The 27,505-nt window shown below is 52.9% G+C and overlaps 1 protein-coding gene across 1 annotated transcript in view; it reads right to left on the bottom strand.

Annotated features, from left to right (window-relative positions):
• Positions 1–27,505, bottom strand: part of LOC144817650 (histone-lysine N-methyltransferase NSD2-like) — a 184,160-nt gene that overhangs the window by 104,471 nt on the left and 52,184 nt on the right. The window contains exon 4 of the mRNA XM_078674370.1: positions 5,333–5,428. Within this exon, the coding sequence (XP_078530496.1) occupies positions 5,333–5,428 (96 nt within the window). The remainder of the gene's footprint in view (positions 1–5,332; positions 5,429–27,505) is intronic.

Below are 27,505 nucleotides of genomic sequence, written 5' to 3' on the forward strand. Positions count from 1 at the left end.
GTCGAGGAGGTTCCAGAGTTCTACGGCGTGTCTGTGGACGGAGCGGGTGTTGAGCAGGATGCACTTGAGGTGGTTGCTGCTGATGTTCGGCTTGGCGAGTGCTGGTGCAGGGTGAGTCCGGATGCAAGTGAACTTGCAGGCGTGGCAGCTGAAGGGTCCGTGGGTGTGCTTCGGGGCGGCTCGATGACATCCTGGGATGCGGCCGGTGTTGAGTGCGATGAGATCGGCGGCGTTGTAGGTTCGTCGGGTCGGCTTCCGTCGGTGGGGGCCAGGGGTCCTGGCGCTGGTCGCGATCCGGTCGCGGACGGGCGCAGACGGGCTTACCTTTGGCGCGCCTTCGGCGCACAATCGGCGCGCCCGCTGCGCGTCAACGCTGCGCGTTCGCACGGTCGCCATTTAAGGCGAAGTGCGCGGGTGGGCGGAGCAGCTGGGAGGCGGGAGCGGGGAGGGAACAGAAGGAAAAAAGGGGCGGGGTCGGCGGTGGTGGCAGGAAGCGGGGGGCGGCGAGGGAGGCGGGAAAAACTAAGGAGAGCGGGCAGCGACTACGAGGAGAACAAGCACAAATGAGAATCAAAAAACACGCTAACACGGGCAGAACTATGCAATACAAGCACAAATGCTGGACAAAAAACACTTAATACGGGCAAAAACAACGAGGGAAAAAAACAAGCACAAATGATTTTAAAAACAGGACAGAGCAACGAGAGCAGGGTCGGCCGGCAGCGCGGCTGGCAGCGAGGCAGAGGGCACAGCAGGGGGGGCACACGCAGCAGCTGGTGGCCGTGCGGCGCGGGGGTGTCCTACAAGCCCTCTGGCAGGGCGCACTAAACCTCAAGTACAATATTTAGGTCTATTTCCCAATATTATAAGTGCCAAGGAAGCCATAGAGAGTACACGGGCTGGAAACTCGGCAACTCAAGTTCCACAGCACCATGTGGGTTATCTGAACCCAGGGGTATTTGGTACCAAACTACTCCTCACAATAAATCCACACGGATGCCAGTGTGAGATTTATGGTAACATGTACCCAGAGGGCATCTTAGAGGTGCCCCTAAAACCTACCGATCGGGGTGTGGTCTGTGACTGGCTATAGGCATTCTGCCACCACCAGACATGTTTCTGGATCCCTGGGTCGAGAGCCCCTGCTCTCGGAGACCAGAAACAAAGCAGATCCTGGGCGAAGGAGTCACACCTCCTCCCCCAGGATGAGCACAGTGCTCGAGGGGGAAACTTCAAAGGCCTGCCGTCTTTGCAAAGCGACCCCCAGGCCTCTGCTGTGAGCAGCAGATGGCAGCCCCCAGTTTACACCCCAACTTTGGGTGGGAAAACCAGGAAGAATAGGAGGTGTGCCCACCTCTGCCAACTTCACCGCCTAAGGTGAAGGTGAGGTGAAGTATATCTTTCAGTCCCTGTCATCTCGAAGATGGGGGGACTCCTCCATGTGTGATATAGGAGTGAGTGGAAGGGTCAGAAGCACCTGTAGTCAAACAGTCATCAAGGTTATCAAAACAATGAACCAGGCACTGCGGTGGGTGCCTGCAGGTTAGTGGCTCCTCCACTTCGAGGGAGATGCTGACGGCTTGGCGGAGTGCTGGAGTCCCTACGATTCAGAAAAGGGGGTGGTGATGAACAGAGTGTCTGAATTAATCAGACCACTCTTACCCAGTCCAAAGATCAGGGCTTGATCCATCACCGTTTTTTAGCTCACTGCACCATCCCAGCTCAGAACCTGGCTACATGCAAATTAGTCTGTTCCTGTCCCAGTGCATGATGGGAACAGGGCAAACCAAACTACCAAGCCAATTCTTATACTGGGAAGGAAACAAGCTTCCAGGGACCGGTTTCTGGCATTTCAGCCGTCGTCGGCCCGGCTTGCTTGAATCCTGATGGTGCAATGAGCAAGGGACTCACATCTGAGTATACCCTTCCACGCTTATGGTGGACAAAATGATTCAGAAAAGGGGGTGGTGATGAACAGAGTGTCTGAATTAAGCAGACCACTCTTACCCAGTCCAAAGATCAGGGCTTGATCCAACACCGTTTTTTAGCTCACTGCACCATCCCAGCTCAGAACCTGGCTACATGCAGATTAGTTTGTTCCTGTCCCAGTGCATGATGGGAACAGGGCAAACCAAACTACCAAGCCAATTCTTATACTGGGAAGGAAACAAGCTTCCGGGGACCGGTTTCTGGCATTTCAGCCGTCGTCGGCCCGGCTTGCTTGAATCCGGATGGTGCAATGAGCAAGGGACTCACATCTGAGTATACCCTTCCACGCTTATGGTGGACAAAATGATTCAGAAAAGGGGGTGGTGATGAACAGAGTGTCTGAATTAAGCAGACCACTCTTACCCAGTCCAAAGATCAGGGCTTGATCCATCACCGTTTTTTAGCTCACTGCACCATCCCAGCTCAGAACCTGGCTACATGCAAATTAGTCTGTTCCTGTCCCAGTGCATGATGGGAACAGGGCAAACCAAACTACCAAGCCAATTCTTATACTGGGAAGGAAACAAGCTTCCGGGGACCGGTTTCTGGCATTTCAGCCGTCGTCGGCCCGGCTTGCTTGAATCCTGATGGTGCAATGAGCAAGGGACTCACATCTGAGTATACCCTTCCACGCTTATGGTGGACAAAATGATTCAGAAAAGGGGGTGGTGATGAACAGAGTGTCTGAATTAAGCAGACCACTCTTACCCAGTCCAAAGATCAGGGCTTGATCCATCACCGTTTTTAGCTCACTGCACCATCCCAGCTCAGAACCTGGCTACATGCAAATTAGTCTGTTCCTGTCCCAGTGCATGATGGGAACAGGGCAAACCAAACTACCAAGCCAATTCTTATACTGGGAAGGAAACAAGCTTCCGGGGACCGGTTTCTGGCATTTCAGCCGTCGTCGGCCCGGCTTGCTTGAATCCTGATGGTGCAATGAGCAAGGGATTCAAGCAAGCCGGGCCGAAGACGCCTGAAATGGCAGAAACCGGTCCCCGGAAGCTTGTCTCCTTTCTGGTGAAGAATTGGCTTGGTAGTTTGGTCTGCCCTGTTCCCATGATGCACTGGGCCAGGGACAGACTAATTTGCATATAGCCAGGTTCTGAGCTGGGATGGGGCAGTGAGCTAAATAACAGTGATGGATCAAGCCCTGATCTTTGGACTGGGTAAGAGTGGTCTGCTTAATTCAGACACTCAGTTCATCACCACCCCCTTTTCTGAATTGTTTTTGGCCACTATAGGTGTGGCAGGGTATACTCAGACATGAGTCCCTTGCTCACTGCTCCATCAGGATTCAAGCAAGCCGGGCCGAAGACGCCTGAAATGGCAGAAACCGGTCCCCGGAAGCTTGTCTCCTTTCTGGTGAAGAATTGGCTTGGTAGTTTGGTCTGCCCTGTTCCCATGATGCACTGGGCCAGGGACAGACTAATTTGCATATAGCCAGGTTCTGAGCTGGGATGGGGCAGTGAGCTAAATAACGGTGATGGATCAAGCCCTGATCTTTGGACTGGGTAAGAGTGGTCTGCTTAATTCAGACACTCTGTTCATCACCACCCCCTTTTCTGAATTGGAGTCCCTACGAGGCTTCTGGAGGATGCAGAGCTGCAGGACGAGTCGGGCTGACGCGATTGTCGGGACAGGAGAAGGCACGCTTTGGCGCCAAAGTCCACCAGTAGTCCAAAGTTCTTGCTTCTTCTGCTCTTCTTCTTTGGTCAGGGGAATGGGCGTTCCTGGTGTCCGGGGCAACTTGAATCCTGACTTTAGGGGAGTTATGGGTAGTGAAGGGTAGTAGCCAATACGTTACTTACCCTTGGTGTCACTACGCCCCCTGTATGACCACTTGTGCCATGTCTGGTTTTCACTTTTGTCAGCATCATTTCATGCAGCCTGCACGGAGTCTGCATGAGTTTGGTGGGTCCCTTCGGGTGGCACAATACATGCCGCAGCCCTTACAGACCCGCTTTAAAACCTCAGGCCCTCGGTACCAGGCGCCCATTTACTAGGGACCCACAGAGGGTGCTAAAGGTTTTGCCAAAAGTGTGGGGGGGGGGGGGTAAGTAACTGTACAGAGTTTTTATGGAAAAGAACACTGGTACTGGGAGCCTGGTTAGCAGGGACAGCCGTACACATCTATAATCAGGCAACAAGTGTGTGGGGAGGGGGGCGGGGGCTATTGCAACTAAAACCTGTTTATATACAGGGAACAATTGCACAGTTAGCTGGTTTTAGGGAAAGAGAACTGGAAGTCGGGACCTGGATAGCTGGAACCCAGTGCACGTCCGTCAAAATTGCATCAGGTACCAGGGAAAAAGTGGGATTGACCATCTCAAAAAGGGACACTTTCCTACTCTGGCCTTAAAGTGCTGCTTTTATAACATGGAGGGGTGTGATCTTCCGTTTCAAGGGACAGCATGTTCCAGTTACGAGTTTACCTTTCAAATGTTTTAGTAAAATCTGCCTTTACTCAGATTTTTTCTAATGAAGAGAATCAAGGCTACAGAACTGACAGGAGACAAAGAAATGGAAGCCCAGGACTGAAGTGGCAGAGCTTGAGAAACAAAGATGGAGGAACACAAATTCACTCAAATTTGTATCCTGATTGTTGGTACTCACTCCTTACTTTCTCAGACAGCAAGCGCCTTAGCCTGGCAGACCAAGCGGTCTGGCTTCACGCTCAACTCTCACACTCAGCCTTCTTCCTTACTTCTATCCGCTCCTCTCCTTGGCCGTGCAAACTCAGACAGTGAGTAAAAGCAACCTATGGCTTTGTAACAAGAAGACTTCCAGCAAAGGTACATTCCGGATCACACGATAGTTGTCAAAACCACGATTCAAAGCATGATTATACGTCCACCAATTGGACAAAACATGAGATTTTCTCCTTTCCTAAAGTCTCACATGGTTCTTCACATGGATTACAATGTCAGCCATTTCCGCAGTGCTTCCCACATACAGGAAGCAGATACCAGTAGTGAAAGCTGTCGATACAAACACCTGAACAGCTCGTGAACTATTAACATAAAAATGTGATTTGTGAGCCGTATGTCACTTAAACGACACCCAAGTTGCGACAATGGAAAGAGTATTCATAAAAGAATAAATGTCTCATGGCCTCCAGAACAGATGCTGCCTTTCAAACCGCTTTCAACGGCCATTCGACCATGAAGATGGTCATCGCTTTATTGAGGGAGGGGGTGCAGTGTTTTTATTAATGCAGAGAGATGTGTGCCCCCTCTGCTTCCCCTGCCCCTGGGGGTACGAATCCTGTGAGGACAGGTGGACACTGAAGCTCCGCATGTGAAATATCAGAATAAAGATCCGGAAGGAGGCATGTACTCACCGAGTCGGTGTAACCTCACGGTCCACACACCCTTCAACGAACCAGGGGACTTTTCAACGCCCTTCTTCCACTTCGGAGACCAAACGGAGTCCGCTGCTGCGTAAACAAAGACACAGATACTCCATTGACGCGATTACAGAAGAACCTTGTACCCTGCAGGCAATGAATCCCCCATCCACCCGAGCCAGACACCTCTCCAAAGTGACCACCTTAAAATCAACACAAAGTAACTTTCAGTCAGAAGGGATGCAATTGGTTGACTGGATCTACAATGTACTTTAAGTGTCATTGGTTATTTGTTTGCTTTCTCTGCAATTAAAAGAGCTTTAAATGAAGAGAATGAATGACGTGTCTTCTAGGACAAACTTCAGGGCTTTGGGAATATTTACACAATTTCTTTGCATTCTATAAAAAAGGGGGAAGTGACTAATATACAGTACGTTTTGTTTTTATGAATGACTTCAATTTTTCTAGGGCGCAGGTTGGTAGTGGTGTAACCCGCAAGGAGTGTCTTTTGGTAGAGTCAATGCTCAGACCTCCCACTGCTATTTTAATAATTTCTTTTTTTTTGCACAGCCCAAGTTTGGCTGAGCAAATAGAGCGCGTTACATGAGCACCTGAAGAATATTACAATTCGATATCTTATCAAGATGGCGAGTTTAAGTGATTTGCCCAGCGTCGCAGGATGTTGATCCAATGCCAGGGCCAGAAGTTGGTTCCCCAGTAGATCCTTAGTACACAGCTCTAAGCGCAAGGTCACATCTCAAATCTACTGACTGTAGTGACAGACATGATCAAATAGAAAAAGCACTCCCTGTGTCTCTCTCGTGACGTCACCGCTGACCAGGCAACGGTCCATGATTGAGACTGTGCAGCAATATATGTTCTTGTAGAAGAGCAGAAACGCGCCTATGAGATTACCCTTCTACTGAGTCACGGAATCTTTGCTATGGAATGAGCTCGTGGCAGGGGTCAAACGAGAGCAGGGGTCGAGCAGGAGCAGGGCTCAAGTAGGGGTTAAACGAGAGCAGGGGTCGAGCAGGAAAAGGGGTCGAGTAGGGGTCAAACGAGAGCAGGGGTCAAGCAGGAGCAGGGGTTGAGCAGGGGCAGGGGTCAAACAAGAGCAGGGGTCGAACGAGAGCAGGGGTCAAGTAGGAGTCAAACGAGAGCAGGGGTCAAGTAGGAGTCAAACGAGAGCAGGGGTCAAGTAGGAGTCAAACGAGAGCAGGGGTCAAGTAGGAGTCAAACGAGGGCAGGGGTCAAGTAGGAGTCAAACGAGGGCAGGGGTCGAGCAGGAGCAGGGGTCGGGCAGGAGCAGGGGTCGGGCAGGAGCAGGGGTCGGGCAGGAGCAGGGGTCGGGCAGGAGCAGGGGTCGGGCAGGAGCAGGGGTCGGGCAGGGGTCGGGCAGGGGTCGGGCAGGGGTCGGGCAGGGGTCGGGCAGGAGCAGTGGTCGGGCAGGAGCAGGGGTCGAGCAGGGGTCGAGCAGGAGCAGGGGTCGAGCAGGAGCAGGGGTCGAGCAGGAGCAGGGGTCGAGCAGGAGCAAGGGCCGAGCAGGAGCAAGGGCCGAGCAGGAGCAGGGGTCGGGCAGGAGCAGGGGTCGGGCAGGAGCAGGGGTCGGGCAGGAGCAGGGGTCGGGCAGGGGTCGGGCAGGAGCAGGGGTCGGGCAGGGGTCGGGCAGGAGCAGTGGTCGAGCAGGAGCAGGGGTCGAGCAGGGGTCGAGCAGGAGCAGGGGTCGAGCAGGAGCAGGGGTCGAGCAGGAGCAGGGGTCGAGCAGGAGCAGGGGTGGAGCAGGAGCAGGGGTCGAGCAGGAGCTGGGGTCGAGCAGGAGCAGGGGTCGAGCAGGAGCAGGGGTCGAGCAGGGGTCGGGCAGGGGTCGGGCAGGAGCAGGGGTCGAGCAGGGGTCGGGCAGGGGTCGGGCAGGGGTCGGGCAGGAGCAGTGGTCGAGCAGGAGCAGGGGTCGAGCAGGAGCAGGGGTCGAGCAGGAGCAGGGGTCGAGCAGGAGCAGGGGTCGGGCAGGAGCAGGGGTCGGGCAGGAGCAGGGGTCGGGCAGGGGTCGGGCAGGGGTCGGGCAGGGGTCGGGCAGGGGTCGGGCAGGAGCAGTGGTCGAGCAGGAGCAGGGGTCGAGCAGGGGTCGAGCAGGAGCAGGGGTCGAGCAGGAGCAGGGGTCGAGCAGGAGCAGGGGTGGAGCAGGAGCAGGGGTCGAGCAGGGGTCGAGCAGGAGCAGGGGTCGAGCAGGAGCAGGGGTCGAGCAGGAGCAGGGGTGGAGCAGGAGCAGGGGTCGAGCAGGAGCAGGGGTCGAGCAGGAGCTGGGGTCGAGCAGGAGTAGTGGTCGAGCAGGAGCAGGGGTGGAGCAGGAGCAGGGGTCGAGCAGGAGCAGGGGTCGAGCAGGAGCAGGGGTCGAGCAGGAGCAGGGGTCGGGCAGGAGCAGGGGTCGGGCAGGGGTCGGGCAGGGGTGGAGCAGGAGCAGGGGTCGAGCAGGAGCAGGGGTCGAGCAGGGGTCGAGCAGGAGCAGGGGTCGAGCAGGAGCAGGGGTCGAGCAGGAGCAGGGGTCGAGCAGGAGCAGGGGTCGAGCAGGAGCAGGGGTCGAGCAGGAGCAGGGGTCGAGCAGGAGCAGGGGTCGAGCAGGAGCAGGGGTCGAGCAGGAGCAGTGGTCGAGCAGGAGCAGGGGTGGAGCAGGAGCAGGGGTGGAGCAGGAGCAGGGGTCGAGCAGGGGTCGAGCAGGAGCAGGGGTCGAGCAGGAGCAGGGGTCGAGCAGGAGCAGGGGTCGAGCAGGAGCAGGGGTCGAGCAGGAGGAGGGGTCGAGCAGGAGCAGGGGTCGGGCAGGAGCAGGGGTCGAGCAGGAGCAGGGGTCGAGCAGGAGCAGGGGTGGAGCAGGAGCAGGGGTCGAGCAGGAGCAGGGGTCGAGCAGGAGCAGGGGTCGAGCAGGAGCAGGGGTCGAGCAGGAGCAGGGGTCGAGCAGGAGCAGGGGTCGAGCAGGAGCAGGGGTCGGGCAGGAGCAGGGGTCGGGCAGGGGTCGAGCAGGAGCAGGGGTCGAGCAGGAGCTGGGGTCGAGCAGGAGCTGGGGTCGAGCAGGAGCTGGGGTCGAGCAGGAGCAGGGGTCGAGCAGGAGCAGGGGTCGAGCAGGGGTCGGGCAGGGGTCGAGCAGGAGCAGGGGTCGAGCAGGAGCTGGGGTCGAGCAGGAGCAGGGGTCGGGCAGGAGCAGGGGTCGGGCAGGAGCAGGGGTCGGGCAGGAGCAGGGGTCGGGCAGGAGCAGGGGTCGAGCAGGAGCAGGGGTCGAGCAGGAGCAGGGGTCGAGCAGGAGCAGGGGTCGAGCAGGAGCAGGGGTCGAGCAGGAGCAGGGGTCGAGCAGGAGCAGGGGTCGAGCAGGAGCAGGGGTCGAGCAGGAGCAGGGGTCGGGCAGGAGCAGGGGTCGGGCAGGGGTCGGGCAGGAGCAGGGGTCGAGCAGGAGCAGGGGTCGAGCAGGAGCAGGGGTCGAGCAGGAGCAGGGGTCGAGCAGGAGCTGGGGTCGAGCAGGAGCAGGGGTCGAGCAGGAGCTGGGGTCGAGCAGGAGCTGGGGTCGGGCAGGAGCTGGGGTCGGGCAGGAGCTGGGGTCGGGCAGGAGCAGGGGTCGAGCAGGAGCAGGGGTGGAGCAGGAGCAGGGGTCGAGCAGGAGCAGGGGTCGAGCAGGAGCAGGGGTCGAGCAGGAGCAGGGGTCGAGCAGGAGCAGGGGTCGAGCAGGAGCAGGGGTCGAGCAGGAGCAGGGGTCGAGCAGGAGCAGGGGTCGGGCAGGAGCAGGGGTCGGGCAGGGGTCGGGCAGGAGCAGTGGTCGAGCAGGAGCAGGGGTCGAGCAGGAGCAGGGGTCGAGCAGGAGCAGGGGTCGAGCAGGAGCTGGGGTCGAGCAGGAGCTGGGGTCGAGCAGGAGCTGGGGTCGAGCAGGAGCTGGGGTCGAGCAGGAGCAGGGGTCGAGCAGGGGTCGGGCAGGGGTCGAGCAGGGGTCGAGCAGGAGCAGTGGTCGAGCAGGAGCAGGGGTCGAGCAGGAGCAGGGGTCGAGCAGGAGCAGGGGTCGAGCAGGAGCAGGGGTCGAGCAGGAGCTGGGGTCGAGCAGGAGCTGGGGTCGAGCAGGAGCTGGGGTCGAGCAGGAGCAGGGGTCGAGCAGGAGCAGGGGTCGAGCAGGAGCAGGGGTCGAGCAGGAGCAGGGGTCGAGCAGGAGCAGGGGTCGAGCAGGGGCCGAGCAGGGGTCGAGCAGGGGCAGGGGTGGAGCAGGAGCAGGGGTCGAGCAGGAGCAGGGGTCGAGCAGGAGCAGGGGTCGAGCAGGAGCAGGGGTGGAGCAGGCGTCGAGCAGGAGCAGGGGTGGAGCAGGCGTCGAGCAGGAGCAGGGGTCGAGCAGGAGCAGGGGTGGAGCAGGAGCAGGGGTCGAGCAGGAGCAGGGGTGGAGCAGGGGTGGAGCAGGAGCAGGGGTGGAGCAGGCGTCGAGCAGGAGCAGGGGTGGAGCAGGGGTCGAGCAGGAGCAGGGGTGGAGCAGGGGTCGAGCAGGAGCAGGGGTGGAGCAGGAGCAGGGGTCGAGCAGGAGCAGGGGTGGAGCAGGAGCAGGGGTGGAGCAGGAGCAGGGGTGGAGCAGGAGCAGGGGTGGAGCAGGAGCAGGGGTGGAGCAGGAGCAGGGGTGGAGCAGGAGCAGGGGTGGAGCAGGAGCAGGGGTGGAGCAGGAGCAGGGGTGGAGCAGGAGCAGGGGTCGGGCAGGAGCAGTGGTCGAGCAGGAGCAGGGGTCGAGCAGGAGCAGGGGTCGAGCAGGAGCAGGGGTCGAGCAGGAGCAGGGGTCGAGCAGGAGCTGGGGTCGAGCAGGAGCTGGGGTCGAGCAGGAGCTGGGGTCGAGCAGGAGCAGGGGTCGAGCAGGGGTCGGGCAGGGGTCGAGCAGGAGCAGTGGTCGAGCAGGAGCAGGGGTCGAGCAGGAGCAGGGGTCGAGCAGGAGCAGGGGTCGAGCAGGAGCTGGGGTCGAGCAGGAGCTGGGGTCGAGCAGGAGCTGGGGTCGAGCAGGAGCAGGGGTCGAGCAGGAGCAGGGGTCGAGCAGGGGTCGAGCAGGAGCAGGGGTCGAGCAGGAGCAGGGGTCGAGCAGGAGCAGGGGTCGAGCAGGAGCAGGGGTCGAGCAGGAGCAGGGGCCGAGCAGGGGTCGAGCAGGGGTCGAGCAGGGGTCGAGCAGGGGCAGGGGTGGAGCAGGAGCAGGGGTCGAGCAGGAGCAGGGGTCGAGCAGGAGCAGGGGTCGAGCAGGAGCAGGGGTGGAGCAGGCGTCGAGCAGGAGCAGGGGTCGAGCAGGAGCAGGGGTGGAGCAGGGGTCGAGCAGGAGCAGGGGTGGAGCAGGGGTGGAGCAGGAGCAGGGGTGGAGCAGGCGTCGAGCAGGAGCAGGGGTGGAGCAGGGGTCGAGCAGGAGCAGGGGTGGAGCAGGGGTCGAGCAGGAGCAGGGGTGGAGCAGGAGCAGGGGTCGAGCAGGAGCAGGGGTCGAGCAGGAGCAGGGGTGGAGCAGGAGCAGGGGTGGAGCAGGAGCAGGGGTGGAGCAGGAGCAGGGGTGGAGCAGGAGCAGGGGTGGAGCAGGAGCAGGGGTGGAGCAGGAGCAGGGGTGGAGCAGGAGCAGGGGTGGAGCAGGAGCAGGGGTGGAGCAGGAGCAGGGGTCGAGCAGGAGCAGGGGTCATACATCCACCTCCCACAAATGGGGAACTAGTGTGTGTACACTGTGGAGGCGGCCTCTGCTGAGCGGTCCGGGCTGCTCGTACATCTCAAGGCACTCCGCTCTCTCAGGTAAAAGAGAAGCAACAGTGTTTGATGTTCTGGGCACCGGCGCTCATTTTGACAACACAGACTAGCCTTAGAGCAAGAGAGAGAAAGGCAGAAACAGGAAGATTATGAGGAGGAAGAGAAAGCGAAGAATGCTTGAGAGTGAGGTCGAGAGACAAAGTGTAGGTGGTGCGAGGAAGAAGCACAAGGGAAAGTCAATACCGGTCGTATTGCAGAGCGTGGTGTCCGTGTAGCGAGCGCCGCGCTCAATGGTGAAGTTGTAAAACATTTTTTTTAAAGAAACAGAGCGCGGTGTCCCTAAAGCGTGCGCTGCGCTCAGCATGCAAGATAGAGCTGCATAGCGCTCTATAACATAAGCGGCTGCCACTGTCGCCATCAGTGTCATTAAACAAAAATAGTGCTCACCTACTTATAATGCAGACCGTCTAACAAGCCAAGTAAAAGGTCTAGTAGTTATGGGTAACAAATGCAGACAAGGCAATACCTAGGAGGGACTAACAAACCAATTTACGAATCAGAAGCCAGTATTTACGAAGGACAATGGCACAAGCCAATAACAAATATGGGCTGAGAGGGGGCGGGGCTTCCAGTGCAGACTGAAGTATGATGGCACGTACGATGTAATTTGCAGCATAACTTAAGGTAAGCAGTCAGCGAGACGGGAGATTAATCACCATATACCTGCATCTTTATGTTGAGTTACCTTGTTGACGGTGCGCTTTCCCGTATTCACCCAGTACCGTTTGTATGATTTATTACAGATATTCAGGCGATCGTCTATGAATTAGGTACTTCAGTTTTTCACATGCGAGCACTGGCGAATAGTCGCATAGATTAGCTGTGCACCACTCAAACTAAGGTTTATGTTTTTTTCACAGAGTCTTTGTCGGCACTGTTGACATCACGTGAAATCCAACCACAGGTTAGTGGTCGAATAAAAGGTCAGTGAAGGCGGTGTTCCGCGAGAGTGGCCTTCTCGACATGTTTCTTTCTGAGGAGCATGGGGAGGGATTTTGAAGCATGGATTATCCTTAGCACTCAATTCAATTCAATTCAAGAATCTTTATTCGGTGAATAAAAAACACCATAAAAGCAAATTTATATACACAAATAAGAATAAAACATTATTAAATACTAATTGGGATCCTTGTACATAATTGATACAGTAAAAAGATTTGCCAACAAAGGGCCAAATAAATACAAATTCACAATTTTTCATTCATCTCCGCCTGTCTGTCTTAAACGAATAGCGACTTTAATAAAATTCAGAATGCTACATAGCGTTAATGGGTCAGAGGCTTTTAACAGAAATACTAGGGCATCCCTGGCGTGTTCCAGTCGCGCTTTTTTAAAAATATTTACAAGGAATCTACGCCTGGGCATGGAGAAATAGGGACAAAGCAAAACAAAGTGAAGGGTATCCTGCGGAGACCGATTGTCGCAGCCGCAGGGACCCTTCTGCTCAATAGATGAGGTAAACCCTGCAGGTATAGCCAACATGAAGGGGAGCAGATTCAGTCTGAGACGGCACATTAAAAATCTGTCCTGTGCATTATGCAGAAGAAATAAGTAAGGCTCCATACCCTCCACACTTTTTACCAATCCATGGGCCCTTACAGTCTTTTTCACTCCTTCAGCATCAGCTCGACGTTGGGTTTCTTGCCCCAAAAATAATTCCCCTACTAGTTTCTTGTGCTGTGCTGAAATAATGGCAGGGTTCGTGAAAAGATTCCCCAGCCCTATCTCCTCCAGGGTATTTTTCACGTATTTGAGCCAGGGGATGCGCATTGAATGGGTCCTACCTAGGCAGTCCAATAGTATTTCTCTACTTAAATGCGCATCCGGGTTTATCCATATTTTTAACCACGCCACTATAGGTCTAAGTTTTACTAAATCTTCCAAATATGGTCTCCCTAACTCCCTGTGGGCTATGAAACCAGCCGTGCTGGGTGGCACCCTCAGGATTGCTTTCAAATACCTATTTTCTTCCTGTTGGATACTAATTGTATTCACAAACCCCCAGACTTCTGCCCCATAAATTACTTTGGAGCATGTTATGGAGCCGTACAGATTCATCACCTGTTCCGGACTCCATCTGCCCACCCTCCTGCCATATCCGGCTATTGCCCCATTAGAAGCGATCATTTTTGTGCAACGTTCCGTCACCAGAGGGGTAAATTGCAGGGCACCGTCAAAAGTTACCCCGAGGTAGGAGAACGTCTTGACCTGCTCCAAGCAATGTGAGCCAATTGTGTAAACAAATTTGGTGAAAGGTTTTTTGCCGGCCAGAAGCACATAGGATTTCCCTAGGTTAACAAATAGGTCTAGGTTACTCATGAACTCCACAAACCCCTCTATCAGGGTTTGTAGGCTGCGTGGTGTTCTTGCTAATAAAACCGCATCATCTGCATAAAGCAGGACGGGGATATGCCGCAGCCCAACCCTCGGGCAGTCTGTTTTTAAACCCAGAAGGAACTGCTCCAGGTTGTTGATATAAAGAGAGAACAGAAAAGGGGCAAGTATGCAACCTTGTCTGACTCCACTCCTACATGGAAAGGAGTCAGACAGGCCTCCCTCCCTGTTGAATTTAACCTTGGCCGTGGTGTCACTATGCAGTTCCCTCAGTATAGTGATTAGGCCACTTTCTATCCCCATACCTGACATCATATCCCACAGCTTTCCTCTGTTGACGTGATCGAATGCTGCTGCCAGGTCCATGAATCCCATATACATGGGTTCGTCGCTAGCCAGGGTATACTTGGCAGTCAGCATATATAGGTTTAGGCACTGGTCACTGGTGGACCTCCCTATCCTGAACCCATACTGGGTATCCGAGAAGATGTTGTTCTCTTCTGTCCATTCGGTCAGTCTATTCAGGATTGCCCTTCCCAAAAGTTTGGCCGATACGTCAATCAGGGAAATGGGCCGATAGCACTTCGGGTCATCCCTATTACCCTTCTTAAAAATTGGTACAATGATCGCCTTGGACCATGAAGGGGGGAGACCACAGGTAATAGCGGTATTTAAGACCCTAGTCATCAAGGGAGCCCATAGATCTATATTACTGAGGAACAGGTCTGGCGGAATTCCGTCCGGGCCCGGGGCTTTATTTTTTGTTAGACCCTCCATCCCTGTCATAATCTCCTTAAGAGTGAATGTAACTGGTGGGGCCTGACTTAAAAATTCCGGTGGTTCCACATGGGTACCCGGCTCGTAATTATATAAACCCCTAAAATGGGCTACCCATTGCTCCGGAAGAATATTAGCCCCTATCTCCGGAGAATCCTTTTCTAAAAAGGTCGGTTTATTGATGATTCTCCAGAACCCCGCTAAATCTTTTCTTTCCCCAGCTTCTCTTAGATCTGCCCATGCTTCTGCCTGTAAGGCAAGTTTCCTCCTTTTAATCTCTTTTTTATACCTTTCTCTACTGAGCCTAATAATCTGTGAATCCCGTGGTTTCGTCTTGAGGGAACATTTCAGTTCCCTCAGTGCCTTAGAGCAATCTCTATCGAACCAGCGGGGACTTGCCTGGTTACGTATGGGCCCACTAGATCTCAATAATTCGTCAATTAGATTAGCAATGTGGACAAACGCTTCCAGGACCCTTGGACCCTGTATTTCCAAATCTAAACAATCATTAATGGCCACTAGACCCTTATCGCCCAGAGTTTTATAAAACTGTGCCCCATCAATTTTAGACCACTTCAATCTCCTGCCTTGATCAGTGGCCCTCTCCTCGATTAGACAACGGGATTTAGTTACACTGCCCGCTTTGTAAAGAAACGTTAAGGTGAGCGGATTATGATCACTAAAACCGCTCCACTCTATCCCTACACTAATTATTTTATTAATCAACGGTCTCGAGACCAAGATGTAATCTATGATAGATGCACAGCCCCTACCCTTGAAAGTTGGTGGGAGCATACCGTCCAACTGTGGGTCTATCATGTTAATGGTGTGCTCTAGGTCATACTTAACCCGAAGCAACCCAAGAGCAGCCCCAGTCGGCGTATGTACAAAATGCGGCCCCTTCTCAATCGGGCATTGCGCCCAATCTGTATTTGCCTTTATTAGTGCCGGACAGAGGTGACAATTAAAATCTCCTGCCAAAAGTACGCCATGATACGGCCCTTTGTTCTGAGACATAATTTCTTGACCCAGCCTCTGGTCAAGTTCAGCCAGTAGGGGTGAATTGGAATTTGATGTCTCACTGTTATAAAAATTAAAAACAGACAATTTCAACCCCTTACCAGAAAACCGAACTGCCTGTATTCCATACAAATTCCAGTCAAGAGACAACCAGATACCTGGGAGGGATAAATCTACATAAACAGCTAAGCCCCCCATTGCTCTCCCAGAACTGGATTTTCGGGCGGGGACAAAAAAGCACTTGTAACCCTGAAGATGGTAATTATTCACCACAGCCCATGTCTCCTGTAAACAAATAACATTGAATTTCCTGACATAGTCAACCCACTCCTTGTTATTAAATATTCCAGCTAAGCCCGCTACATTCCAAGAAATAATTCTCATGTCCTCTCCACCCAATACTGCACCCCCCTGACTCCTTGATCCCATCTCCTGCAACTCCCCTTGTGTGTCCCCCCCACCTCCTCCCACCAACCCATCTACAGCCATACCCTTATCTTCAAAGAACATAGATTCCTCCGCCCTAGATGTTTGAATTTGCGGGGTCCGGTGTCTTTGCTCCTCCGGTATTAATACTTGAACACCCTTTTCTATGTTCTCCTTAGGGGCCTTCTCTGTTTGTCAATCCACCCCCTCTAGGCCGTTCAGGCAATCAAACCGATTATAGGTAGGGAGAGGAGGTACTGGTCTGCCAAATAGTGGCCTAGGCTGAAAGGCCTGGTGATTCCCCCTTCTCCCAGCCCTCTCCCGTCTATCATGATTTTGGGGTGGGTAAAATGGGCCTGGGGCGATGGGAAAAAAGGACACACGAAGGGTTTGGATGGTAGATTCCCTTGATATGTTTTCCCCTTGACATATGTGCGACACCGTACCCTTGTCCCTAAAACTCACCAGTAAACAGTCCCCAGGTATGGTTTTTTGGGTTCTCCCTACCCATGGGACCCTTCTTACCATTATAATTTCATTATTAAGATGTCTTGGGAGGGGTCTATTTCTGTTTAGCCACTTGATTACCCTGGTTTTTAAGGCACAGAAATCCTCTACTTCTCCTTCATCAAGTTGCGGGACCCCTGCCATAACCACAGTAAGGTCATTAGTCTCTGGTGGTAAGTTGGGACGACGGGGTCTTGCAGGGGGCTTCCTTTGATGGTCTGGGAAGATGTTATCTACCGGGTGTGCCGAAGCTACTGGTACAAGAGAGGGATTAAGTGTATTTACACAGAGTGGGTTGGTAGTTACAGGTTTAGGGTTTAGGGATTGATGCGGGACTACACCCTTTACAGCTTGTGGTGGAGCTGGGTTTTCTACCCGGGGTGCCGACCCTTGTGGGGCCACTATGGTGGTACTAGATTCTGGGTCACTTCCCTGTCGACCAGCGCGAGTTTTCAGACTTCCCAATGTAGCCTCCAATATGGTTAGCCTGATCTCAATCTTTTTTATACTTTCGCTGATTGGAAGTAGCAGCGACCTTAACAGAAATTCCACATTTCCCAACGGCACAACAGAGAGGGGGACATTAACAATACTGGTCCCTGCATTATCAATCCGGGCAGGAGATGTATTCTCCTGAACGTTAGATTTTGGGAGTGACTCTGCCGGTACTTTTACTATAGATGCGGGATTTTTTAAGGATTTGCCAAAGTCCAAGTGTGAAGTCTTGGGTTTACTACTTCCCTGCGCTCCCTTTGCCCTTCTCCTACGCTTTTTTGGAGGGGGTCCCAAAATTACTTGTGTATTCACTGCTTTCCATTTGGGGTTTCTATCATTGTGAACTTTGGGCGGTTGTGAGATTAAATCAATAGTCCCCCTGGTGGGGCTGGGGCTAATGACCAGAGCTGGACTCCTAATCCCAACTGGTGGGGTGGTAACACACTCCCTTAGCAGGAGTGGAACATCCTCAATGCGAGTAGGCTCCTCCCTAAATGTGATAGATTGTTCTCCCATGGGGGTATTTTTCAGATTATCTACTGATCGTCTCCGTTCCGCCCTTAGCCTGGACAAGTTTCCCTCTTTGTCAGCCTCCCCCACTGCCCGTGAGAAATAATTTTCAAGTGTCCCAATTTTCGCTCCTCCCGGTTTCTGTGGTGTACTCTCCCTTACCGGGGAAGGCATTATTTTACTCAGAGATGGGCAGATATGCCTCACAGGGCAGGTAAACACCTTGGTAGTTCAATGGTTCCAACAGTTCCAGCAGTTACTTCTGCACAGTCTAGCGAACAAAACCAAGAGAGTAGGCCCAGCCCAGCCCACTCCGGCCTGTGACGGCCTTGGACGGTCCCGCCCTTGTCCCGGGCTTCTCCCGGCGCCCTCCCACGCGCTCCCGCGCCGCGGGGGAAGCTGCTCCTAATATAGGGAGTGGGTGTTTATGGGGCGTGTCCAGCAGGGAGAGGGAGAGCGTCCAGGTGCAGGGAATGATGGCAGCACAGGGACTCCTGGGCAATGGAGTCCCTGATCCTCACCTGGCGCTCGCAGCCCTCTTCCCGAGTTTCCAGCAGCTCCCCTTCTCCACACGCAGTAATGGTGCGCCCAGTCACACAGGCGAAGCGGGACCCGCGGAGCGGGTACCGCGAGGTAAAACAGCAGGACAAAGCAGCCAAATCCAAAGAGAACGGACCTCGCAGGGCAGAGCTCGCACTCCCCAAACAGTCAGTGTCTCCCAAAGAGCTCAAGGCGAGCAGGCTCTTTACAGCGGAGCTTAGGGGGCGTGTCCAGCAGGGAGAGGCAGAGCGTCCAGGTGCAGGGAATGATGGCAGCACAGGGACTCCTGGGCAATGGAGTCCCTGATCCTCACCTGGCGCTCGCAGCCCTCTTCCCGAGTTTCCAGCAGCTCCCCTTCTCCACACGCAGTAATGGTGCGCCCAGTCACACAGGCGAAGCGGGACCCGCGGAGCGGGTACCGCGAGGTAAAACAGCAGGACAAAGCAGCCAAATCCAAAGAGAACGGACCTCGCAGGGCAGAGCTCGCACTCCCCAAACAGTCAGTGTCTCCCAAAGAGCTCAAGGCGAGCAGGCTCTTTACAGCGGAGCTTAGGGGGCGTGTCCAGCAGGGAGAGGCAGAGCGTCCAGGTGCAGGGAATGATGGCAGCACAGGGACTCCTGGGCAATGGAGTCCCTGATCCTCACCTGGCGCTCGCAGCCCTCTTCCCGAGTTTCCAGCAGCTCCCCTTCTCCACACGCAGTAATGGTGCGCCCAGTCACACAGGCGAAGCGGGACCCGCGGAGCGGGTACCGCGAGGTAAAACAGCAGGACAAAGCAGCCAAATCCAAAGAGAACGGACCTCGCAGGGCAGAGCTCGCACTCCCCAAACAGTCAGTGTCTCACGATGTTGTCTCTTTAAGTATGTCAGTATTGCCACTCGGCATCTGCGGTAAAAGTCACCTTTCACTGCATGCCGACCGAACGAATAAGACCGACCTAATTTACTGCTTAGAGTTATTTACTGATGTGTACAAATGAGTACGTTACAAGCACGTGTGAATGCACGCTGAAGTACTCAGAATGTATTGTTCAGAATCATGATATGGGTTTATATGACATTATTAATGAATAGATAACCTGATGTGAGACTCAGCATTTTTGAGTGGCAGGTATAATATTGTATTTTCAGCTGAAATGATGAGAATGATCTATTAATATGAACAAAAGCCTGTTATGTAACAGCATATCACATTGCTTTATTTACAGTGGCCCCTGAGGAAGGGATGCCTGTCCCAAAATGCATCGGGCCCAACAATCAACAATCGCCGTTTATGTTGCACTGTAATACTGAACAATATGCAACGTTGTGATAAATTTGTTCATGAAACACACAAGATTTACACTGTATGTTGTTATGAATTAATAACAAAATGTGTATGTAAGCACATTTTGAAAAATCAGAATTTTAAATGAAAACAATAAAGAAAAGTAAAAGATAATTAGATTCACAATAAAAGAAGTTGTGAAGAGTTGAGATCAGAAGTATATCATTTTTTGGGAAACAGTGAAACAAGTGGAATACAAATTAAATTAGCTGTGCACCAGGTAAGGTCGTGACAGAACGTCACGTACCCTCACTCTCAGAATTAAACTCCCTAGGGACAGGCAGCCCTATGACACCTAGCTGCACGCCCGAAGAATTAGTAAGAATCTTTCTCACTAAGTAGATCAGCAATTTTTGAAAACAGGTGTGCTAGTGACTACCCACGTTCTAGACACAGGGATGTGTGCCATGTCGAATCTTCACTTTTCTCTGCACCAAAACACACAGATTGCAAAGGCAGTGTGTGTGAGTGTAAAGGTACAGGGCTTCCAAGGGTGGCACAATAGGTTTTTCAGGGGGCATTTCTAAGATGCCCTCTGAGTGCATTTTTTATTAAATCCCACAATGTCATCAGTGCGGGTTTAATGTGCTGAGAAGTTTGATACCAACCTTCTCTGTTTTCAGTGAAGCCATTATGGTCCTGTGGAGTTCATAATGACAAACTCCCAGCACCATATACTCTTAATGGCAGCACTGCACTAACAATGTCTAAGAATGGACTTAGACACTGTAGGGGTACAGGACTCATGCACCTCTATCCTCACCACTGGTATAGGGCACCCATCTAGAGGTGGGACGGATATATGCCAGGGCAGTCGGTTGTAGGCATGGCACACGTGGGCCATGTCGACTCTTCACTTTGTTTTGCACCAAAACACGCAGCCTGCAAAGGCAGTGTGTGTGTGTCAGGGTACAGGACCTCTAAGGGTGGCTCAATAAGGGCTGCAGCCTTTAGAGGCCTTCTTTGGTCACAGTACCCTGAGTACCTGTGGTGCCATTTACCAGGGGCTGACCTGTGGCCAAAGAGTGACAACTGGGTTGTGGTTGCGATGCAGTTTAGGGAACGAACATAGGCCCGGGGTACCTGATTGGCAGGAGCCCAGGGCACACTCAGTCAAAGCACATCAGCAGTTCAGCAACAAGTGGGGGCAACCATGCAAGAATCTTACACATTCTCATTGTTCGAGCACTGTTGCAAATTATTTTTAGGAGTGTTATTGCTATTTCATAATCTGTTCCCATTTGTGTTGAGGGGTACGTTGTAGGTTTGAACGTCAGCCCGGAGCTGCCATGGCATTCATTCACTAAAATGGCAGCAATAGCTGTAGTGGCATCAAAGTGTGTTCCCTTCACCCATGCTTGCTCCACAACAGCTCCGTATTTGCTGCCTAGTGGCTCGGTAGAGGGACTGGAATGTATAAAATACATAAGACTTTTAAAGATTTTTCTGATCCGTTTACTTAGACAAGGGGTACTGAGTGCAGTGCGATGCGAGACACATGGAACACTAGGCCAACATCTCTTACCCTTGGTAATCCCGGACCCGCACGTTGATGTGGGGGTATCATCTATAATAAAGCGTGTTTGCTCTGTTTCTATCCTTAATGTATGATATTAGGGCAAATCGTATCAAACTTGGGGTGAGTTTCTTGCTAAAGCACTACCCAAGCATTACAAATTCAAAAATATTTGGCGAGAGTGGTCACACAGTACTAAATAACATATATTCAACATTCTTTGTGCTATGGAGCTAGGATATGAGGCAGCTGCCCCCAAACAGTGGCCAAGCTGTTTACTATACTAACATCATATTCAGAAAATAACATACAACTATTGTGTGCAGGTAAATGAAGCAGGACAGAGCAGTAACTAAATAAACGTGCTTCAACTGCATTATTTGCTTCTAATTCTTTTAGTGGAAGGATGGTGAAATATCTTGTCAAAGATTTTTTTAAGACGAGTTAGGTTGACACAACTGGCCCAGAGTGTTTGGAGGGTACGATCTGCCCGAGATTGAGATGTAAAATAGAATCTGGTGATTCACATCGCACCAGGTTTACTGGCCGAATGTGTATTAAAACAGAACATTTGTCATTCACTGGGCGGAAATTCTATGCGAGCCTCAAAATCATGTTATGCTGAGAATGTTACTGACCCTGTGGGCTTTTAAGTGCACTATTTGCCAGGTGGAGTCTCCAAGAATAATTCGATGTGTTTCACGCTACATCAGAAAAGCCAAGGGAGCCCCCAAGCGACCTTGGTTCAGCTCTTGTGATCTTGAGTCGGCTCTTGTGATCTTGAGTCGGCGCTTGTGATCTTGGTTCGGCGCTTGTGATCTTGGTTCGGCGCTTGTGATCTTGGTTCGGCGCTTGTGATCTTGGTTCAGCTCTTGTGATCTTGGTTCAGCTCTTGTGATCTTGGTTCAGCTCTTGTGATCTTGGTTCAGCTCTTGTGATCTTGGTTCAGCTCTTGTGATCTTGGTGCAGCTCTTGTGATCTTGGTGCAGCTCTTGTGATCTTGGTGCAGCTCTTGTGATCTTGGTGCAGCTCTTGTGATCTTGGTGCAGCTCTTGTGATCTTGGTGCAGCTCTTGTGATCTTGGTGCAGCTCTTGTGATCTTGGTGCGGCTCTTGTGATCTTGGTGCGGCTCTTGTGATCTTGGTGCGGCTCTTGTGATCTTGGTGCGGCTCTTGTGATCTTGGTTCGGCTCTTGTGATCTTGGTGCAGCTCTTGTGATCTTGGTGCAGCTCTTGTGATCTTGGTGCAGCTCTTGTGATCTTGGTGCAGCTCTTGTGATCTTGGTGCAGCTCTTGTGATCTTGGTGCAGCTCTTGTGATCTTGGTGCAGCTCTTGTGATCTTGGTGCAGCTCTTGTGATCTTGGTGCAGCTCTTGTGATCTTGGTGCAGCTCTTGTGATCTTGATTCAGCTCTTGTGATCTTGATTCAGCTCTTGTGATCTTGATTCAGCTCTTGTGATCTTGATTCAGCTCTTGTGATCTTGATTCAGCTCTTGTGATCTTGATTCAGCACACAGTTCACAGGAGGTGCAGGATTCCCACCAGGGCATGCTGCGGGGTCACAGACGTACAGAGCTCATGGGAGGTGCAGGATTCCCACCAGGGCATGCTGCGGGGTCACAGACGTACAGAGCTCATGGGAGGTGCAGGAACCCCACCAGGGGATGCTGTGGGGTCACAGACGTACAGAGTTCATGGGAGGTGTAGGAACCCCACCAGGGGATGCTGTGGGGTCACAGACGTACAGAGTTCATGGGAGGTGTAGGAACCCCACCAGGGGATGCTGTGGGGTCACAGACGTACAGAGTTCATGGGAGGTGCAGGAACCCCACCAGGGGATGCTGTGGGGTCACAGACGTACAGAGCTCATGGGAGGTGCAGGAACCCCACCAGGGGATGCTGTGGGGTCACAGACGTACATTGTTCATGGGAGGTGCAGGAACCCCACCAGGGGATGCTGTGGGGTCACAGAAGTACAGAGTTCATGGGAGGTGTAGGAACCCCACCAGGGGATGCTGTGGGGTCACAGACGTACAGAGTTCATGGGAGGTGCAGGAACCCCACCAGGGGATGCTGTGGGGTCACAGACGTACAGAGCTCATGGGAGGTGCAGGAACCCCACCAGGAAATGCTGTGGGGTCACAGACGTACAGAGCTCATGGGAGGTGCAGGAACCCCACCAGGGGATGCTGTGGGGTCACAGACGTACAGAGCTCATGGGAGGTGCAGGAACCCCACCAGGGGATGCTGTGGGGTCACAGACGTACAGAGCTCATGGGAGGTGCAGGAACCCCACCAGGGGATGCTGCGGGGTCACAGACGTACAGAGTTCATGGGAGGTGAAGGAATCCCACCAGGGCATGCTGTGGGGTCACAGAAGTACAGAGTTCATGGGAGGTGCAGGAACCCCACCAGGGGATGCTGTGGGGTCACAGACGTACAGAGCTCATGGGAGATGCAGGAACCCCACCAGGGGATGCTGTGGGGTCACAGACGTACAGAGCTCATGGGAGGTGCAGGAACCCCACCAGGGGATGCTGTGGGGTCACAGACGTACAGAGCTCATGGGAGGTGCAGGATTCCCACCAGGGCATGCTGCGGGGTCACAGACGTACAGAGCTCATGGGAGGTGCAGGAACCCCACCAGGGGATGCTGTGGGGTCACAGACGTACAGAGTTCATGGGAGGTGTAGGAACCCCACCAGGGGATGCTGTGGGGTCACAGAAGTACAGAGCTCATGGGAGGTGCAGGAACCCCACCAGGGGATGCTGTGGGGTCACAGACGTACAGAGCTCATGGGAGGTGCAGGAACCCCACCAGGGGATGCTGTGGGGTCACAGACGTACAGAGCTCATGGGAGGTGCAGGAACCCCACCAGGGGATGCTGTGGGGTCACAGAAGTACAGAGTTCATGGGAGGTGAAGGAATCCCACCAGGGCATGCTGTGGGGTCACAGAAGTACAGAGTTCATGGGAGGTGCAGGAACCCCACCAGGGGATGCTGTGGGGTCACAGACGTACAGAGCTCATGGGAGGTGCAGGAACCCCACCAGGGGATGCTGTGGGGTCACAGACGTACAGAGCTCATGGGAGGTGCAGGAACCCCACCAGGGGATGCTGTGGGGTCACAGACGTACAGAGCTCATGGGAGGTGCAGGATTCCCACCAGGGCATGCTGCGGGGTCACAGACGTACAGAGCTCATGGGAGGTGCAGGAACCCCACCAGGGGATGCTGTGGGGTCACAGACGTACAGAGTTCATGGGAGGTGTAGGAACCCCACCAGGGGATGCTGTGGGGTCACAGACGTACAGAGTTCATGGGAGGTGTAGGAACCCCACCAGGGGATGCTGTGGGGTCACAGACGTACAGAGTTCATGGGAGGTGCAGGAACCCCACCAGGGGATGCTGTGGGGTCACAGACGTACAGAGCTCATGGGAGGTGCAGGAACCCCACCAGGGGATGCTGTGGGGTCACAGACGTACAGAGTTCATGGGAGGTGCAGGAACCCCACCAGGGGATGCTGTGGGGTCACAGACGTACAGAGCTCATGGGAGGTGCAGGAACCCCACCAGGGGATGCTGTGGGGTCACAGACGTACAGAGCTCATGGGAGGTGCAGGAACCCCACCAGGGGATGCTGTGGGGTCACAGACGTACAGAGCTCATGGGAGGTGCAGGAACCCCACCAGGGGATGCTGTGGGGTCACAGACGTACAGAGCTCATGGGAGGTGCAGGATTCCCACCAGGGCATGCTGCGGGGTCACAGACGTACAGAGCTCATGGGAGGTGCAGGAACCCCACCAGGGGATGCTGTGGGGTCACAGACGTACAGAGCTCATGGGAGGTGCAGGAACCCCACCAGGGGATGCTGTGGGGTCACAGAAGTACAGAGCTCATGGGAGGTGCAGGAATCCCACCAGGGGATGCTGTGGGGTCACAGACGTACAGAGCTCATGGGAGGTGCAGGAACCCCACCAGGGGATGCTTCAGATGAACCTTTTTAGGTCTCACCTGAGCCAACGCGCAAGCGCTGCTCTGCGAGACTTTTTATAAGGGGGCTTCAAAATCTGACCCCACACTCGTGCGTGTGGTTTGTTTTTGGTCAGAGGCTATTGCCGTTTGCATGTGTCATTCTAAGAAAGACAGCACGCAATTGGGCAAAGGCGGGTGCATGTCCCGTCTTTGCTCCGTCTACGTCTTTTGATTGCGGTTACCCGCACTGGCACCATCTGTTTTGAATTATCATGCACAGACGTGTGCGCAATAATTCAAAACAGTTGGCTCGCTGTGGCACGAGGGCGCGCACCACTCGCGTGTTTGAATTTAAACCATTAGTCCGTGCTTGGTAGAGTTGCCGGTCATTCAAGCTCATTTTTATCCGACGCACATTCCCCCTGCAGCAGTCTCCGCTGTCAGCCATTAGCAGAGCAGATCTGGCTGCTCTGATGACCACGCTCGCGCACACATACCTGACGGCCATCTAATCTAGACATCACCCACAAGACGCTAATGCGGAGGTCTTCAGGGACACTCAAATTCGGGCTTATCGAGTAGCTCCCGTTTTATCGCATTTTATCTTTTGTAGTCGAATCAAGTACAGCTGGGGTCATCAATAGGTCACATACTTCTACATATTGCAGAGAACTCAAGGAAATATATTTTGTATTATTTGCACGTACAGATTTGTTTAAATGTACTTTAAAGAAGAGCGGTGATTAAAATAACTTGTGCCATTCCTGTGCGACGTCATATGCTGCTTAAAGATTCATATTCTACTATTTTTGTGACAAAATGTGGCGTTTCAAAGGAACAAACTAGAACAAAGGCATTTTGAGTTTTCTATGCAATAGAAATTTCAAACTGTCAATTGCTGTTTTTTACGTTCCTTTGTAGTACATCATTAAGAATAAGGCTTCCTTTAAACTAAATGCACAAAGACCAGTTTCACTTATTTTTCAGTTTTTCCTTTGAACCACAAGTAAGATTCTGCGGTAATTAATGTACTCAGTGCTCACAATGCGGTGATTCAAAATAAGTATACTCTTTACCTCTCGCTTTATACTTGCATAGTTGAACAATAATTACGGTTCAGTTTTAGTTGTACACACCTTATTCTTTCTTTTCCTCCCATTAAAAAACACCTTAACACTTAACATAATGCATGCATACCTTCAATTCAACACCAAAAGAGAATTAACCAAGCCAACTATGAAAGAGCTCAGATCAGCAGTTCATTTTCTTCGTCAGCCGCTACAGGGCGTGGACACTCTGAATTGTGTGCGAGTGTAAAATGATTGAAGGCATCACAGCTAAAATAATAATCTTCGAAAACATCACAGTAAGCAAAAGACACTGAATGAGTAAGCAAGCGTGAAGAGTAGGAAAAGGTGAAAGGAAGATGCCATTGTGTCAGCACAAGGGAGCCAGGCCGTCAGACACGATGGAAAGGCTCACCTGGTACCTTGTACATGGCAGGATCACTCTCTCCTTTGAGAAACTCATTCCACACTGAGCGGAGGGTAGATGTAGCGCGAAGAGCCCCGCCACTGCTCTGATGTCAGGCTCTTTACGCGCTACAATTCTGGGTAAGTATTACGGCCCACCACTTTTCAAAAATCACTAGCTGCGACTTCAAAACAAGCATTGGCATAGCCAATCGGTCTCGTCTTTGGGACCTTATAAGTGTTTAGCCATGCAACGGTAGATGTGGTTGCACCAAGGATATTGTGCTGCATAACTAAACACTTATAAGGTCCCAAAAGCGAGACCTATTGGCTATGCCAATGCTTCTTTTCTCTTGGACCCAGTCACTTGAAAACCTTTCAGAAACAGATAACAAGGCCAGGCACAAACTAAAAAGACTGAAATGAGCTCTACAGAGAGGGGAGTAGATGACAGGAATACATGTGTGTTTGGAACAGGGAAAAGATTGGGAGAAGAAAACAAATATTCATTTGTTTAGCAGAACTCCTAATTAAAGCCAATTTCTGAGATGCTCCCCCTGCCTTAAGTGGGCCATTAGTCTACCCCACAAAACAAAAGAATCTTAGAAAGATTTTTTAGTACTGAGGGTAGAACTTGGAGCCATACTTTACTTTTAAATTCGTTTAAGTTTTTATTTCATAATATGTTAGTCAATTGTTGTAGGTGGCCCCACTTCGTAGAAGACTCGATGGTCATGTGCAAGGCAAGGCCTGGAAGCGACATGCTGTGTTTTAGACCCTGACTGCAGTGACGAGTTTCTAATATGTACCACCTCAAAAGAGAGTAAACGCTACCTACCAGGTGGCACTATGACCAGCCTCGCCACAACATGGCCCTTTGGCACTCGAGGCCAGACTTTGCTGGGGTGTCTGAGGCGGACGTAGTCCATAGGGCTTCCTGGGACAGGGCTCGAAGTCTGTGCAGGGAGGTGTGGAGCACCTGTATGGGAAGAGCAGGAGAATGGCACTCAAGACATGGCCACATCATGGATGACAGAAGAGGGGCTTTTCTGCACCGTTAATAAACTCAACTAAAGGAACACAAGACGAGGATAAGAAGGCTCTAGACTTTTCAATATGCGACATGTTCCGGTGGAGGCGAAGGACAGCAGCCTGCGCTTCGTGTTTTACCTCGGTGTGGTTGCGTCAATGAGAACTAGAATTTTAGCACTGCCCTTGCAGAAAGCCCCAGGGGTGGGGTACCACTGCACCCGCTCACTGTATTACACAGTGGAGTGCTCACTGACTTAGAATGTGCTTCCCTTAACACAGTAGCTCAGGAAAGATGCAAGTGATGATCTGTGCATTGGACATGTGTCTCATGGCCTTTACATTGCCAATATGTTTCCTCGGAAATATGATTTCAAGATTCCAGAACACAAGCCTCGTGCATATCTTAAAACAACTTTTCACCCAAATGCTGCCGATTTGCAGCATTTTACTACTGCATTTTAAA

The sequence above is a fragment of the Lissotriton helveticus genome, chromosome 2_1, assembly GCF_964261635.1.
Source record: "Lissotriton helveticus chromosome 2_1, aLisHel1.1, whole genome shotgun sequence".
Classification (NCBI taxonomy): Eukaryota; Metazoa; Chordata; class Amphibia; order Caudata; family Salamandridae; genus Lissotriton; species Lissotriton helveticus.